Source organism: Grus americana, chromosome 3, assembly GCF_028858705.1.
Source record: "Grus americana isolate bGruAme1 chromosome 3, bGruAme1.mat, whole genome shotgun sequence".
In the NCBI taxonomy this organism is placed as follows: Eukaryota; Metazoa; Chordata; class Aves; order Gruiformes; family Gruidae; genus Grus; species Grus americana.
This window is the reverse complement of record NC_072854.1, coordinates 55,701,873-55,720,452: the sequence shown is the minus strand read 5'-3', so window position 1 is coordinate 55,720,452 and position 18,580 is coordinate 55,701,873. Positions and strand designations below refer to the sequence as shown.

Sequence of the window (18,580 nt, the reverse complement as noted above, 5' to 3'; positions counted from 1 at the left end):
TGACAGCTATTCAGAAGGAAATAAAAAGAGGCTAGTGAGCCAGCTAAGCAGTTTGTTCCAGAAATTTGCCTTCATTGGTTTAAACTTCAAGTTAAAATTACATTTTTATTGTTACAACACTGACACATCTTTACAAGGAAGTTAATAGGGGGGAGCAATCTTTCAGCAAATTAAATGAAAGGCTACTATTTCCAGCTGACATCTGTGAAACTGCCGCTACATTCCTTGCAGTAGTGCTTAGAGAAATGAATGAGCAAGTATTCATTATAATCGAACTTTAATGGTATCCATATGCTATATATCTTGTAATGGTGCTCATGTTGTGTGGTTTCTGTGTAGTATAAAAAAATTGAGTATTAGTCTGTCAAAGGCCCATTAATGTAAATGTCTTGATTCAATACTTAGCCTTGGTGAGGCTCATGTGTTTTAAATATATCCCAGCAAATCGTGGTTGGTGCAGGAAATCCGACAGTCTTTCTGGTTGACCTTTCAGGTTGTCCATTCTGTATCATACAGCATACTTTCTAGATAATGAAATCTACTGGAGCAAGGAAGATTTTAAAAGTGTTTAATTTTTAATTTAATTCTTTTGAAATTAATATTTTCTAATGGACATTAGAATGTGCAGTCTTTCAGCAATGTTGTTTCACATCATGTTATGATATTCTACTGAGGCCGTAAATAAACTATTTTCTTTATCTTCTACCCAGAATTCATTTTGTAAATTAATTGAGTTTTGCTTAACAATGTTTTAGTCAGCATTGTTTTAACAGCTAATAGCTTTTGGACCTGTCTTGGAAGGATCTGTCATTTTAGTATTCAGCCTGTTGTATGGTTAAGGTTTACTAGCATCCAAGGTTCTTATGAGCAGTGCAAGTTCAGAAGCCTGCTTTTGAGCAGCTAAACTTTGGACAGTGGTTCAAACTTGCTTCTTTTTCTACACTTAATGAAGTCTAAACTGTCCGATTTTTGCATGATAGACTGGTTCTTCCGAATAACAAACCAGAGATGCTTTGATAAGGCATACCTTAAAAATTAGAAAAAGACTTAATGGGCTTTACTTGCTTCTCTCCTCCTCCTATAATGCACAGGGGTGGGATGCTGTAAAATTTTTATTGCTATTTTTAAACAAGCTTAATTCATCAAGAACGTATCTGATAAAGCAATAGAAAACTAAATCATATTTTCTTGGGAAGTTTTAGAAATGAAATATCACAGAAAATAAGGCTGAAATCATGTCATCAATCCATATGTTACAATACTGAACACCTAAGCCACCATTTCCTCAAGACCTGCAACATGAAGATTCCAAGGAAGCTGATTCCAGTGCTTCTATGTCTTCACTATTGGGAATTTTTGGGGGTGGGTGTTATTTTCTCTGATGTCTATCCTGGAACTTAAATACTTCACTATTTTGGTGAACAATTTATCCCCTTTTATATGTTGGAAGATGGCTGTTGCCACGCCTGATCTATTATCCATTAACAAGACCACTCTTTTTCTCCTCAGCCCTGGGGCAATGCTTTCTGTGATCCTGATAATTCTTAGTACTCTTCTCTAAGCTTTCTAAAATTTGTCCCTGTCTTTCTTTAAATGTGGCTGGTGTCCAGAATCGGATGCATGTCAAGGAAGGCCTTTCCATGAGTGAATAACATACGCCCTTCAGCACCTTCATTCCTCAGTTCACATTTAAGCCCCGTCATACACCCTGCCTTGTTTGCACTTCCACTTAACAGCCTGCTAATTTCTAAAACCTCTTTCCCTGCTTCTCCAAGCTTTTTGGAATGCTTCTGTAGCAAATTCTGCTGCTAGGTAGTAGCTTCATGAATTCTCCAGACCTCTTTTCCATACACATTTTCTGAGTCAGCAAGATACTTGTCAGAGCAGCGCTGGTGTACGCTCAGCATCGCTGACACTTATTTCCCTCACTCAAGTACAACAGAAGGAGAAAACATTGGACAAAGCCAGGGCACCACCATCACTTTTATGTATTTTTTTGTGTAATTCTATACCATATCAGTGCTTGATCCTCTGATATAGGAGGCTTTATGTTTCAGTATCTCTTGAGCCTCTTTGAAGTAAACAGCTGGTTTATTTTTTCCTCTTTTCATGATCCTTTGTAATTGTATAGCTTTTTGTGTGTAAGCCAGATTGGTTTGTCGTTAATCAGGCATATATTGACTAAACATGACTTAGGTGCTTCAGAGGATTAGAAAAAGACCCGTTGCTGTCCACAGAGATAGCAGCTGTACCAGAGGTTGTTCTTTGCACTCATCTGCTAGGGAGGAGAAGGGTCTTTTATTTTCTGTCCCTGCATTCACCCATGCATCAAAGACAATTTGTAGTCTTAAGTTACTCCTAAGAGACCTAAAAATAGTTTATTTTGATGGCTTTTGAGTTCAAACTTTCTCTGGTACCCAAAAGACAATTATGCACCTTACCAAAAATACTTATTTTGGCTGACATTATCTTTCAAAAGTGTCAAAAAGACTAACCAATATGCCATATCTATCCAGACTGTACCCCATTCGTGACAAGGTCTTCATTTTAGTTGAAGAACAGGTATGGCACTTCTTACATGATGATCCTTGCAAGATACTCCATTATATACTATTCTAGTCTACAGCTGGCAATAAAAAAAAAAAAAAAAAGAGAGAGAGAAAAAGCTTAATATACAGATTCTTGCACAAAAGCCATTAAAAGCAGTAAGAGATTACAAACAACATTTAAAACCTTTGACCAAGTGTTTTGCTGGAATTGGGACAGAAACCTGATTTTCTTAAATGCTTTATAGAACTATAGCATCCTTGTTCTCACTGATAATTTAAAAAAGAAAAATAGCAAGGTATTTTTCCTGTGTACCTTGTTTTATATGCAGAAGCCTTTTCACCGTGGTTAATGAAACAGTGTGTGTTGGTGCAGGAACAAAAAGTACACGTACTGTCTCCAGCAGGGTTCCAGAAGTGTGGGTTTTTTCTGAGCCTTTGATTGTTCTATCATTTTAAATAGTAATCCTTTCATGCTGATTTCACTTCATCCTTTATTATCTTATTTCCATTGTATTGATTAAAATCCCATTACTGTTAAGCAAAGCGTATTTGACTACTTGATGCCAGCCCCTTTATTATCTGATAATCTGGTTTACAAAATCCTCCAAAGAATATCTTAAGCGTGGTCTTGAGTATTAGTGCATGGATTATGATCATTTTTTAAAGTACTTTTAGAAGAAATGTTTGGTACTTCTCATTTTTCTGTTTTGCCAAAGTAGCATAGGTCTTTCAGTCTTTTTCAACTCTATTGAATTATTAGGTAATTGGATGGAAAACTCACTTCCTTCTTATAGAATCATAGAATGGTTTGGGTTGGAAGGGACCTCAAAGACCATTCAGTTCCAACCCCCCTGCCATGGGCAGGGACACCCTCCACTAGACCAGGTTGCCCAAAGCCCCATCCAACCTGGCCTTGAACACTTCCAGGGATGGGGCATCCGCAACCTCTCTGGGCAACCTGTTCCAGTGCCTCACCACTCTCACAGTAAAGAATTTCTTCCTTATATCTAATCTAAATTCTTCTTCAGGATATTCACTACTTTAAAGTATCATTGTATCATAATTGAAAACATGGATTACTGCAAAAAGGTTATGGAACAAAATTACTTTTTCTTTAAAAATACAAGTCTTGCCTAATCTGACTTTACTAAGTTTTCAAGGTAATGTTTGTCCTTTTTTTTTTAATTTTTCCTTTATGGTATAATCAGATTGTCCTGGATCATAATTTTTAGTGCATATCAGAGAATTAAGCTGTATTGTGCGGTGTCTTAACATCTGAGATAGTTGGCATCATTGGTTTCTTGTAAATAGCTCGTCTATAAGATGAGCAGCAGCTGTGTAAAAGTATTTGTTGCTTGAAGTAATAATAAGTAGATTAAAGGTAAAGTTCTGGGTTTGATGGAACGCAGTTGAATTACTGATAATAGAGACTTTACCACAGCAAAAGTGTAATGGGGATATTTTCCTCAGGTGGAAATCAGGTGCGCATTAGATTATGTAGGGTTGTTGGGGTTTTTTTGTCTGCCTGCTATACAGTAGGAAATATTCCTATTTAATCATACCTTAGTTAATGAATTTGATCATATTTTAGCCATCAGTTGATTTTCCTTGATGACACAAACAATGAGGGACTTGACTCATTTAGAAATACATGAGCCAGCGAAATCACATTTAATGTTTATTAAACCATATTGCATTACATTTGGAGCATGGGCATAACGTTCAGAATCAGGAACTGGTAAATAGCATGGATATTGTCCACTAGCCTAGTGATAAGCCTGAAACTGATGTCATCTGAGAAAAATAGGGGTAGCTCTTTATTGTTAAATCAACTCAATTATACTGGATAATCTGTATCTTCTATAAAGGTATAAAGTGGGGAAGAAGGAATCTGTAAATTGCATGTAAATAAGTACTTCTTTTCTTTAAGGTAACTTACTTTGATCTTGATTTTCAAATAGTTAATGGGCATTGAAGGGTAAAACTGTGCATAAGCAAATGTGTCATGTGCTGAGAAAAAAAACCGGAACAGTGGTTTTTTACATTGTATTATGGATTTCCAAAAAAGAGAACCAGTTCCTGGTTCCCAAATCTGAAGGGTGTTAATGGAAAGGATTTATACAGTGATACTGGTGTTTCAGTCAGGCTGCAGGGATTCTCTGTATTCATATTAACCCGTCGTCTCTGCAGTAATTTTAATGACAGGATTTTTATGCTTGATCAGTGCCTGTTGAAGCCACCAGGAGTTTTCCTGTTGGCTGTGAGTAAGGATCAAACCCTTAGTGACTGGTACTGAGAAAAAGAAATGTTTATCTGATCCCAGAACAAATGGATTTATATGACACAGCAATGTGTGGGTAAAGAGGAAGGAGAAGATAGAAGCAGACTGGGAAGAAAGGAACATTGATACTTTTCTTAAAGCATTTGTCAAAACAGATTATGTCTTTAGCAACACTAGTCTGAAAAAGACTACTTCAGGGTTTTTTTGTCTGGAAAAGCTGTCCCTTTCAGTGAACCAGAATGCCATTTCAGTAGTGTTTCATGCAGCTGTCACAGCATCTGTGAAAGCAGACACTGAAGAGACAGGTTTCCCTCAACAACAGTGGTGTCTCTGTAGTGTACATGTTTAGATTGATACATGTATCTGTAAATTCATATGCAAGTATAATTTATGGCATTTGTAAGTTAATGTTATATCAGATGAGTATCACAGCTGCAAGTCTTGTGACAAGCTGTCCAGTATCTGAAACCACTGTTGAGCCAACAGCTGTATTAAAAGGAGAAATAATTGCCTGTCAGTCAGAAAGCCTTTGGCGTGGGCTCCTTGCAATGAACGGTAGGTACAAAACTGCTTAAAACAGACCTTTGCAACTTGTCAGCCAGTTATTTTTAGTAACGGAGCCATGCAGTTAGTGTAATGATTTTGATTCTCACTTCAAACATTTAATGGTACCGCATGCAATATCAAGCACAATAAATATGGCTAAATGTTTTGAAAGACTTTTTAACTTAAATGACTGTGAATCCACTTAAAATATTTTCTTGACATGAGAAGCTAATAAAAGCTAATTGAGTTCATAAAAGTAGAAGATTAAAATCACTTTTTGAAGTTACCATCTGGTGGTATGGAATTAATATGATCTGCATAAACAAGAGTGATGCGGGTATATATAAAATGACCGAGATTGAGATTAGGATGATCTAGAGTATTATAAAATCAGTGCTGGGAAGTGGGAAAGTGGGAATCAGTGGCTGGGAAGTTTCATATAGTCTGTGACTTGCCATCCATTGCTTTCATGCTTTGACTCTTTACCGTGTCTGAAAAGTCTTCATCAGACCGAAAAGACCCAATACTCAGATTTTGTCCTGTCCAGAAAATCAGTAGTGGCTTCCCTTGAAAAAGTGACTCCTGCTCTTCTGGTAGAGAAGCTACTGTTTTCACACTATTTCAGTACACTAATGCTGATTGGGTTTTGAGTGTCCTTAACCTGAACTGAAGGTGGCCGCTGTTGCAGGATCTCCATCATAGAAACACATCTTGCTGGTTTCTACTTGAGGCTGCGTGGACACAAAGATCTCAACTGACTGGCAGTAGAGGGAAGAATATCTGGTACATGGAAGTCAATTGAGAAAGCAAGATGAGAGTCGTGGGGCCAGAAAGAAAGAGCAGCAGCAAAAAAACCCCAACAAACACATCAAGAAGAAAAAAGAAATGGGGAAGTTGTGGGTTCTAGCATCAGTTCTCCACCCTGTTTCTATGTTACCTAGTCACCTCCGAATGCAAACTACTCAATGCTCACCCTCATAACAATTTTACAGGCAAAGGAAATTAATAAATTTTATTTGCACTTGGACAATGCAATTGATATGACATAAGAATAATTTAGCAAAGATCAAATATCAGTTGTTAGTAAAAGAATTCTGATGTTGGATAGAAACTCACTGAAGTTGGAAGTTAATGCACTAATCAGGGTGGAGGGGGGATTTATAGCAAATTCTCAGGAAAAAAAAAGATAACCTAGAAGTTGAATGTGGGAAAAGTGATATAAAACTGGGAGCAGGGTCTTACAGAGAGATGTACTGAGCAAAGTAAATCAAGAGTGCTGATTGCCATGGCTATGGTGGTTTAAGGCAGTAAGCTCTCTTATTTCATGTGAAATGTAAAGTTCTGAAATAAGCTTTAGACTTAAACAAAGTTAGTTCATCTTTTAGTATTAAAAGGCATGGCAGAGAGGAAGAGAACATATATGAATGGTGTTTCTCATGGACTCCTCCAAAATTCTTACTTATTTTTCTTTCCAGTGAATCTGTTAAGAAGGTGTTTTCCATTGGCTTCTCAGAACTCAGAAATTGGGAGTTTTTCTTGATTTGGGTTTTTGTTTTGTTTTGCTTTGTTTTGTTTTTGGAGGTGGAGGGGATTTTTATTTGGTTGATTGGTTGGGTTTGGTTTTGGGAGGTTTTTTTAGACTGTCACCAACACTGAGTTATACCAGTTGCTACAGTAGGGAATTTTATTCTAATACCTTCTTCTTTTAGACAGTCTAATTTATTATCGCATGGATAGCAGAACTGTAGACTTCCATTCATGACTTTTCATTTCCTGTTATTTTCAGTTTTCTTCAGGGACCTGATTAAAAGTAGTCCATGCTGGCACTTATTATCTCTAGCCTTGCTCTGTTGTGTTGTATTCCCTCTTGCTTTTTTAGCTCTTGGAAGTGACTAATTAAACCTTTAGTGCATAAAGTAATAGGAAACATGAATTGTTTAGTTTATTCATTAGTGTGTTGTGGGAGACATGTAGGTCTGTGCTGTGCTCAGATAACTTTTATCAAAAATGATTACAGTAACAAGTACAGTTTTAGTACAGTTTTAGATAGTGACACTGAAAAATTACCTTTAAACACTTGACATGTCTTGTAGTGTCAATTCAAATCATATAGTGCTTGGCTACTAATTGTCTCTCCCTTTCTCACGCTCCTCCATGTGCGTGCATATGTGTGAGCTCACTGCTCCCTTGGTTTGCCGCAGGGTGCCGGTTCCACAAGCTCTGATGCCCCTTTAGAGCACCAGTAACGTGAGAGGTGTCACAGGGCAGGCAGCCATAAGGAAAGGATTGTACGAAACCTGCCAGTAAAGTCCTAAAGAAATTCAGTCTTTTTCCACAGAGAAATGCTACAGGAATTTAACATAAACAAAGCAGCCCAACAGTCTGAATGCACTGGTAAGAATAAGATACTCTGATTATTTTAAGCATCAGTAGACACAGTATCACTAGATCCAGATGTTAAAAAACTGTGTATCAGATCACGAAAGAAGTATCTGATGGTGTCTGGTGGTTTTCGGAGCCCATGGAGGAAGTGTTTTATTCTCAGCAGCTGTCAGACTTCAACGCATACAGTAAAGCATGATCTTCCCACGGGCAATTTCACTGGCCTTTGCTTATTCTCTACTGCTCTCCAGAGGCAGATGAGATTGTCTCCTCTTTGTCTTGGTTCTCTCTGACATTTTCGTCTCCACCTGTGTCTTGGCTCTTCTGCTCCCTGTGCTGCTATTTCCATTCACTTCAGATTCCACTCACTTCAGTATTTCCCCAGGAGCCATCATTACCCTGACCTAATCATGAGCAAGGACATTTCACCACAGAGGGGCTGGTCCTGTTACCATGACAGTGAGTTTGATGGTGGTATTGAACAATGTCTTTTTTTACTGAGTGAAGAGTACTTATTGGGGTTTCATGGACTATGACTTGGACATGGAGCAGACATAAGTCTGTAGCCTCCCCTGTGTGTTTATACGCACACTTCTCTAACACCTCCTCTGCGGCTGACGTGATCCTTCTGGGAGGTGGGGACCTGTCCTGGCAGAGGCCACAGCACAGGTTGATACTCGAAATTTCATACTTTATGCACCTTCTGCTCGCTTCCTGCTTTTACATTAACAGTGCTCTTCAGTCTCCATTGCTGTTCTATCCAGTTTCAAGAGAAATTGCCTGTTGGATGGTCACCTTGAGGAAGATGAGCTCACTTGATAGCGTTCCACGATTGTTCAGCATTTTAACCGTTTGCCTGCAAGTACAGTAAGGAAATAGTGACCATTCTAGGACAGCTTTAAAGGTTGCTGGGTAGGTTACCTTACAGAGGTGAAGGGCAAAATTGTTGGGAGGAGGATGACTTTTGTTCTTGAAAAATTTAACCACAGACAGTACAACTGCTGTGCCTAGGTACTGCAGGGTCTCTAAAACAACTGTTAATCTTCAAGAACCACAAAATTATTCTGACTGGTCCCATCTTCCTAAAATTGACGAAGGGAGCAAGGAGACTGTTTCCTCTTCTGCTCTTTTACAGAGGGACATCTCTGTAGTGTTTGGATCGGAAAGTGTGCCGCATACATTGCCTTTGAAGGACCTGATGAACCTCATGAAGAAAAGCAGGGATCTTGTTTTCAGATCTGTTTCATATTAGCATCTTTTTGGAGCTGTGCTGATAGTTTCTCACACAATGAGTGGTCAGCCACAGTAATCTGACTTTTCTTATTCTCATTTCCAGCCAGATGATGATGTGCGTGTGCTTCCAATGCAAATGGAGGCATCTCCTGTGCTGGCAGAACTGAAGTGGCCAGGAGATCAGCATATATTAATGCTGACACTGCAGATGACTAAGCAAATAGACAAAATTAATGTTCTCAAACTAAAAGCTCTTGAGGCTATCTATACTTCTTCATTATCTCACTTGTTACAGTAAAAAAGCATTCGTGCTGTCGGACATTACAGCATAGAAATTTTTTTATTCCCCATCATATTGTAAAATTGAGTAACCATTTTTGTTGTCTTCATGCAGCAGTTGCTGATGGTACTAATTCACTGTCTGCCTCCCCCTGCTAAGTCAGTGTCCCTAGAAATCACCTCACCAGGTAATTGCCGGTATCAGTCAGCCTTCAGAGAGGGCAGCTCAGCTGAGCAGGAAGCTGCCAGCTGGGCAGTGATTAGGCAAGGGCAGTAGTTACACAGTCATTGTCACAGCTGAAAACCCAACCAGCTGTTAGCAGTTGCCTAAAAGATTCTCCTAACAAAGAGGAATAAAACAGACATCAAAAACTACCACATAGGCCAGCTAGCTGATTTAAGTTTCTTTTTCTGCCGTCTCCAGCTGCCGAGACACTGTGTGAGAGATGCTTAACCAGATGATAATCATTTTCCTTTATCGGAAAAGGGATACTGTGGAAAAGTCAGAACTCCAGAAGGAGTCTGTCTGCCTTGGGTGATGCTGTTTCGGGGCAGAGAGGGGGGATAAGGACCACATGAGAGTGCAAAAAGTTAATTGCCATTATTAGAAGTTGGATTGGATGGTGTTTATGTGTGCTACTGGGGCTAGAAATACGCAGGTACTGTGATAGCTCTGTCAGGGGTTCCCCCCATTGACTTTGCCTACAAGGTGCCGTACTGGCCGCTCCTGCCACTACGCTTGGGTGGAGGGGTTGAGTACAGTACCAGTGGTGTGGGTAAACCTGGGATTTCTGTGTTCTGATCTTTCTTCTGTCAAATAGGGGTACGGATGATTTGCCGGGTATGGGGAAAACAAAAGCGCATTAAATATCTCTGAAGTCTTAACAAATAAATCATTGATTTCAGTGCTTGTGAAGACGGGCTCTTACACCAAGATCCCATATGTTGTACCCTGGGGGTGGGTGGGGGTGGGTGTTGTGAAGGAAATTTAAAAAAAAAAAAATCTTTTGAGCATGTAATTTATCAAATACAGTAGTTGAAACTTTAGAAAGAATTTCCTGTGTGCTCTGTGGTTGGGTTTTTTGTTTGTTTTAAAAAGTATGAACCTATAATAAAATAATTTCATTCTTTATCAGAGCTTCTTTATAGATTAAATCATAAACCATATTTGTTTAGCATTGTTAGTTAGCTGCAGTACTAAAAGGAGAAAGATGCAGCAGAGTTTGAAGGGAACCTCTTCTGAAAAGTCCCAGGAGCAGATCACTCTAACTTCCCCAGCCTGGTCTACGCTGTTGGATTTAGCTTCTCTCTTAGCAAGTGGTTAGCAAGGGATGTGTGTCTAATGATCAGCACTGGTTACTGGGAAGAGAAGAAGCCGCTCTTCATTTATTTTTGTGACACATTGACAAATGGTTCCATTCAGGGCAAAATAAAAAATCATTCTTATGAAAGCATTTTCAGATGTGGCAATCCTAAATAATGCATGAAGCACTAGATATTCTACGAAAATGACCTCTGAAGATCATCTTTTTAGGCTGCCAGAGTGACTCCCTTAGCTAGGGGATCACAGCATGCAACTTACAGTATCCATGAAATATTTTCCCCCATTATTTCCTCATTTTTATGTTGGGGTGTGTGTCACAAAGTATATTTAGAACATATTCATTGCTTGGTTTTGGGTTCATTCATTTGCCTAGGAAATGCTGAAAGCATTTATTTAGCATTTTGACGTATTTTGTGCCATCTATGGCTCTATAGCAACTTAATCTTTTAAATATATTTTGTTTAAAATGAGAAATAGATACTGAGTATGTAAATGAAAACCTGACCTTTTACTGACCTCTCTCCATTTGTTCTAAGGAGACTTAGTTGACTTAATTAAATTAAAATATTATTATGAAAGACTGGTCATGGCAGAAAAGAAATAGACTGAAAGCTTTTGCAATGTATAAACACTTTATTAGAAATGCAGTGACTGGCCATTCTGTAGTTATACTGACTTTTTATAAAAGGAAGACATTTGTTTTAAAGAAAAAAAAGTCATCCATAGAAATAATGACTAATTCTGCCAAAACGGAATGTTCCCTTGGAGATTTCTCTCACTGGATTGAAATATGGCAGAGAAAATAATGATAAATTGTTATGTATTACATCTATGAGAGAAATTTTGGACGTGATGCATTGAGTTAACTTGTTTATTTTACTAATTCACAATATGTGGCACCATCTGTATGGCTTTACGTGGCTAGGTATAGAAGATTCATGGACTTTGAGGTATCCTTTTCATGTCACAGTACTGTAGAAAGGTTTTCTGTATGTATTTTTGTAGTTTAATGTGCCAAAATTTGTCTTGCAATATTTTATAAAAAGGTCATGAAAACATGCCCTGTACAAAAAAGGACCATTAAAAATAAATTGTGAGCTAGGAAAAACCTTATTTTACAATTAAAGAATTAAAAATATAACATTACAAAACACTTATCTCCAATCCTACTTTATGGTTTTTTTTATATATATATATATATATAAAAGCCTGTAGAGAGTTAAAAAAATTCATCTGATACCTGTGAAGCTAGTTGAAATCTTGAGAAGCTTTGGGCACCTGGCACTGTAGGTGAGACTGGTCTCCCTGGGTTTACTCTGTAAAGAGAGAGTCTTTAGCTTAATCTCCTCTGTGAAGTGATTTAATCCCTTACCTCCCTGTAATGATCACCAGTGGAGCCCTGAAGAGATGAATTTCTGTGAAAACCCTTGCAGGAGTTGCACTGCTCTCCCATTTCCCCATCCCCAAAAGTTGTGCTTTTGCATTTAATATTGAAATTCTGAAGTCTTGCTCTGCCGCCAGCTTGTGGAGTTGTCCTGGCCCCCTCCAGGAAAGGTTGGGGGATAATAAACAAACGGTCTGCAGAGACAGAAACACTTCTGCTCACTGATGGCAAGAATTTTGATTTGATAAGTGTTTTGACCCTTTGAAGTATTTGTGTGGTTTCCCTGAGGACTTGCTGTTCCTTTCAGTTGAAAATTAGCTGCTGCTTTATATAGATATTTGGGATGTAATGTAACTTTTTAAAAAATCTTGTAAATATTGTTGTGCCTCTGAATTTCAGTAATTTAAAAAAAAACCCAAACCTTTATTTATATTTCCTCCGTGGTTCCCTCTCCTGGTACATTCTGTACATTTTAAAAGCGATACTGATCTCATACTTTCTGTTCCTATGTACAGAAGGACCAACAGTGGCCTACTGGAAAAATACTGAGTTGAGTTAACCAGCAGCACAGGTCAATCAGGCTCATATTTCCTGAGAATGAATGACAGTAGAATTACAAACACTGTATTTCAGATTCTGTGGCACTCTTGTTCGGTAACAAAGTTTATAAAATCAATGAGAAATATAAACCAGTGATGGTCCTGCTTTAATATGCTTTTCTGATCCAGATCCTCACTTCAAATTTCACTTAATTACATAATACTAGTTATAATAATATAGAAATAAGTTCTAAAGTTCTATTAATATTTTACAGAATTTTTTTGTGGGGTTTAAGTTGTATAAACAATATGATTTTAGACACAATGATTTGAGATACATTAAAATAGTGCCACATAAACCGAAGTTATTTTAGTACTGGTCTGGAACTTCAAACAAGTTTAAGTAGTGTGGCTTCTCCTTCCTTTCTGAAGTGTATAGAAGGAGTTTTGTTTCTGACTCCGAGGTCAGTACATGACTGACAGTCCAGTTTGTACTGAGTATCAACACAGGAAAATTGAAAAATACAGTGGTAAAGTAAATTACAAAAAGAAAGCAAGATAAAGGACTGCAGCTAATAGGGTGAGTATCATACCTGGGCCCTCATTGCTGTCCTCTGCCAGTGGTGGTATGTATCTACCTCTTTCTGAAGAGTGCATTTGTCAGCTCACAAGGTATTTGGGACATTAAACCGTTTTGGAAGAATAACTGAGTGAAAATAAGCTGCAAAAAGTTTTCAGTGCTTTACAGATTTTGCTTTGGTTGCGGTGAGTAATCTGCACATAAGTTTGTGCAGCTCACAAACAGAGCCTAAAGCCACCTTTTGAAAATCCCCCCGATCATTCAGGCTCAGATTGCTGCTGTAGTTCCTGACTTGAGTGATGGGTGCCCTTGGAAGAAAAACTGTAGGAACTTGCGATGTTATACATAGTTTTGCTAAAACTTGGAGTAGAAATAAAACCTTTCGCCAGAGCCCCAGGCTTGCATCTCTTCAGGAAGACAGCCCGTAACTTCATAACTGAAGAGTAAGTAGATAGCCAGCATTGACTTTATGGCTGAAGAGTAAATAGGTACCTAGCATTGACTTTTTTAACTTTGGAAAATTTTTTGGTCACCCCGATAATAACGTTGGTGAAGAGCTTGAAAAATGTCTTGAGTTGGGAGCACTGGATGTGTTGCCTCATGCATGGGCAGAAATCAGTATTTTAGTGTGCCTTGTTATTAAGATTTACTGAGCTATTACGCTTATTTATTGCATGTTATTTTCTAGGGCACCTCATGTAATTTATAAATGTACTCATTCTTCATAATCCTTGACAGAAGTCTTCTTCCATTTCGCCATATCCCTTCAACTGTTCAGGTTCTCTCTTGCTTAAGGTCTGTTCTGTTTAAAAGTATACAATATGTAGGAGAATTATTTTGGGGGTGGGGTGGAAAAAGAGCACCCTCTCCAGTTTCCTTTTTTTTAAGCTAAGAGACTGTTAAACAGAAGCCAGTCTACTTTCCCTGGTGAAAAAAAGATCAGAGTATGAAATCTCTCTCATTCTGTATGCCGAGAGCTTTGCTGAGTATCTCCCAGGCTCTAGTAATGTCTCTTCAGGAGCTGTCTGCCTGCATAGCTGTGCATGCTGCACTATTGTCTTAAAATTAGAGTTAAATGGAACCAGAAACAATACTGTGGCTGCTCCTGTTAGTATGAGGGAATATGGAATATGAGGGAATTCGTTGCTCCCAAAAATGAAATATATGAAAGAATATCAGACATCCACGGCTGAAGGTTGCATGAAAAATAGTTAAGGCACTGAACTGCAAATCTTGGGCTCTACCACTTGTTGAAATGAGCTTGTCAGTTTTGACTTTGAGCACCCATCTGAGACTAAACCAACAGATATCATTATTTTGCAGATTTGCCAGAAATATGTTGATACCTTCCTCCCCGCCACAACTGTCTGTCCTAACAGAAAACAATAAAAGCTACATTAAATAGTACATAGATGCAACATAGATGTTTCTTTCTACTTTTCTTGCATTGAGTAAAAAATGCAAACTTACAGTTTTCAAACCATCTTAAGCAAGAAGAATCTTCCACTCTTGATAAAACACATTGCTGCATGCAGAAAGCCTCTCGATAGCTATGCTTGGAAATTTTTCTGGTTAAACAGAATGCAGTACATCAAAATGTTCTGACAGGTTGTGTTGATACCAGCAGACATTGTGGTGGAGTGCAAGCAGGGACTTTATTGTGTTGTCTGCCAAGTTTGGTTGATGCCTTGCTGCAGGAACGGCTTAGTGTTTCCACTTTGAGATGTATTAAGAAATTTAATAGAAAAAAAAAGTGGGCTTTTACCAGTTGCACCATAACATGGCAACTTTTCAAAACCTTGAAATATTTCGCTTTTTTTTTTTTTTTTTTCCTGGTGAGCTTTATTTACCAGTAGTGTCTTATGTCATCTCTTTTAATCTGGGTGATTTAGAAACAAGCTAAAATATTTTCATCTAGAAGTCAGCAGCGAGGCAGTACTTGGGCCAGTGTGTCCTGGAGATAGTGCCTCTTCTCGAGTGAATAACCAGTCTGTATGTATAAGCTCTTCAGTCTGTAGATAAGAGGTTTCCAGACATGTTGTCTGCAGTACTCACCTTGATCTTATTTTCTGTAATATCTGATGCTTTTATGTCACCATTTGGAAAAATTCTGACCCACGGTAGATTGAAGTGCAGACAGCTTGTAAGCCAGGTGGGTTTTTCTCTTTGCTTTTGTTTTCATCAAATGTAAAAAGCACTCTAATCTTTGTCAGATTGCTCTTAAAATGAGATATTAAGATCCCATAAAACTTGTATTCTGTTTCTGTCCTACAAATATCATATCAAAGTTGGATTGCGTGCATCTTTGCAGTACCCTGATTTCATTGTATCATTGATTTTGTCTGCAGCTATGAAGATTAGAAACATTTTTCTCCTTTGGAGTTTTGGGCAATCATTTGCATCAGAGGATGTGTCTCAGCCTCTTGCACCTTTATGATCAGCCAGGGGAGCCTCATCTAGTCTCTTTCCTTTTGCTACACCAAGTTCTCCCTCCACTCAGCACTCAGATAAGCCTAGTCCCTTCCATGCTTTTTATGGTCTGGGAGAAAGAAAATCGATAGCATACCTGTGGGGGGAGTATTTGACAGACGCTGTGGTCCTTCAGAAATGGGACAATATAAGTCCACCTATCAGTAGGTAATATTCTGGGTTTATTTTTGGTGGCACTTGAGTGAGTTCCAGCGGTGCCTTCAGCTCAAGGCCAGGCACCCAAAGGTGTTGCACGGTTTAAAGCCGTGACATTTAAGTAGAACACAAATGTGCTCTTTATTTGTAGCCTTTACTTTTAAAATTCAATGACTTGTTTTTATTTTGTGTGTGTGGCAGAAATCTCAAAATAATGTGTTAAGGTAGCTAGTGGGGAAATAAATTTAATGGAGTCTTCATGTCATTATGGTGGTTAAACTTCAGTTATAGATACTTGACCTTTTGAAGAAGAAATTTTAATACAACTGAGGACTTCCATCATGATGAACTAAAGATGGGATTTCCTGGATTTTTGTTTTGTTTTGTTTTTTCATAATATGTCACATTTTAACTCAAGAAGAATACCCGATTTTCGTGGTTGTGCAAATGCTAACTAATAACTGTAGTGGCTGCTTACATGTAAAAGTAAAATTAATTTTTATTTATATATGTATGTGTGTTTAATGCTGTTTACAACTTGAAAATAAGGAAGACATTCCAGTACCTAATAAGTGTATTTATATCTAACATTGATGCTAATAATATGCTGGTCTAATATGTCATTATTCACCTAGATGTTCCAGAAAGTTGGCTGGCTTTTCTTTAATTTCAAGGGTTTTTCTGAATATTGCTACAGGAAATTTCTAGGGAAAAACCCCATCTTTTTGTATTGAAACTAGCAGACTTTTCATCCTGAATCTGAACCAGCATTAGTTTCTAGTGGGGATCTAGCAATAAATGTGCTTTTCTCTACTCTCAGCACAAAACCTGAGATTAATTTTGCTGTGAAGTATCTTTAGATCTTAATTAAAACTGAAGTTACTCATCCTGGTAAGAGTATCTGGAGAGACAATGCCTAAATATCCTATTCTGTTAAATTCTCAGGTATTAAGAAGGAGATAATGCATGTAGTACTTTTAACTTACTGCATATATACAGCATAGGCTTTATTTTCCGTTAATAAACAATTGCACTGTAGAAGAAGGAGTTGGAATTGGAGAGACTTGTGTTAACGATGGGGAAATCAGGTGCAGTATGTTTTCTCATTCTCAGTGTTTTCTGTAATGTCTTTAAACATGATATTGTCCAGTGAAACACTGGTACAGCAACAGGTGTAACGGAGCTATTCATGAGCTAAAAGACTGGCTTGCTGCAGGAAGTGCAGCCTAAACTGGACTGAAATAATTCAAGGTCCTGTGGTGAAGTCATGGAAGGCTGCCGAACTATGGTTTCTTACGCAGATATTAAGTACATTTAAAATTAATTATCTTCTCTTCATAACAGTATATCTACTACCTATTATATTTTATTAGCATTGCCTTACAGATGCTCATGGTTATTTTCCATACTTCTCTTCCCCCCCACCTTAGTGGAATCGGTCGAAATTGGCCATGGGCCTCTGGCGGCAGCAGCATTTTGGCAGAATTTGGGACTTTGCATCTGGAGTTCGTACACTTGAGCCACCTGTCTGGAAACCCTGTCTTTGCTGAAAAGGTTAGACTGTTCGGTCAAAATCATGTTGTAAAAAATCAACCATGTGTTGGGAGACTAATATCTCTGGGGAGAGATTTGGATTTTCCTCAGTTGTAAGCATTTGTCACAGGAGGTAGATATTTTCTAGATGTTTCCCTAATCACCTTGCCGTGTTTTTGTATTATGAAGTCAAAAATCTGTTGCAAAATCATTGTGACGCACCTTGTATATAGCACTTACCCAGCCCCATAAAAAATATCATTTCTGTTTATGTTCTAAATTATTATCACATTAAACGATCAGACCATAGAGCTTTCTTCGCTGCTTTACCTGAATGTGGTGAAAACAAAAATTGACATTAAATTGGGGATAATATGTGATGCCTATAGAAAGCAAAGCACCATGGCTACCTTGTTTGATTTCAGCAAGTTTAGCCTTCAAAATGCTGTATCATATCACTGCTATCAGTGAGGTCAGAAAGCCCTTCCGCTGCACTGACCTTTACGAAATGCGCTCTGAACTTTGTTTGCGGGGAAGAAAATAACCAAAAAATACCCTTTGGCAAAATAGTTGTTTTGGTACCATTGTCTTTCGGACACTTTTTATTTATGTGAGCCATGGAAAGTAAGTCGTCTTGTTCCCCCAGTTCCCACCCAAGCAATTTTGCTTTGCTTTTTGGTACATAAGTAGTCTATGGATCTTGTTCTTTATAATACACTGTATTGGATTTTGTTGGGGTTTGGGGTTTTTTTCTTAATTAAAACATCCACTTGTTTTGGTTTTGTAATCTTACTCCAAGTAAAACACACCATGTCCAACTGGCCCATATTAGCTAAAACTGATATTATCTATCAAAAAATCTAATTAATAATAAGACTCCAAATGTTTAGCAGTAGGTTTAAAAGCAATGGTCAAATCTAAAATGAATACTAATTGTAGCACACTTAAAGGACTGGATGACTTTGCTGAGATACCATTGTCAGCACTGGATCTCCTAGCAATTTGAAAGAAAGACACAGCTTCTCCTAAACAAATCTGAACTGGGGCAGGTGGGCAGGCAGCACCCACAAACAACCAGAAACAAACTTATTAGGTAACTTAATTATCTTATGACATTTATGATAATTTAATGTATAACATCTGTTCTATTAAGAGACAATTAAAGTGTGATGAAATTGTGTGTGTCAAAAATCCTTGCCTATGGTTCTTTTCCAAATGGCATCGAGGTATAGCTGCAAGGTGCTGGAAATCTGTTGATGTAAGCTGCTCTTCAAACCCTTTAGAGATTGTGTTTCCACAGCCCCCCAAGGCAAGCCGTTCCAGGG

The 18,580-nt window shown here is 38.0% G+C and overlaps 1 protein-coding gene across 1 annotated transcript in view; it reads left to right on the top strand.

Moving 5' to 3' along the window:
• The window catches only part of MAN1A1 (mannosidase alpha class 1A member 1), a 152,941-nt gene that overhangs the window by 105,325 nt on the left and 29,036 nt on the right, over positions 1-18,580 (top strand). The window contains exon 6 of the mRNA XM_054819566.1: positions 17,153-17,276. Coding sequence (XP_054675541.1) covers positions 17,153-17,276 — 124 coding nt within the window. The remainder of the gene's footprint in view (positions 1-17,152; positions 17,277-18,580) is intronic.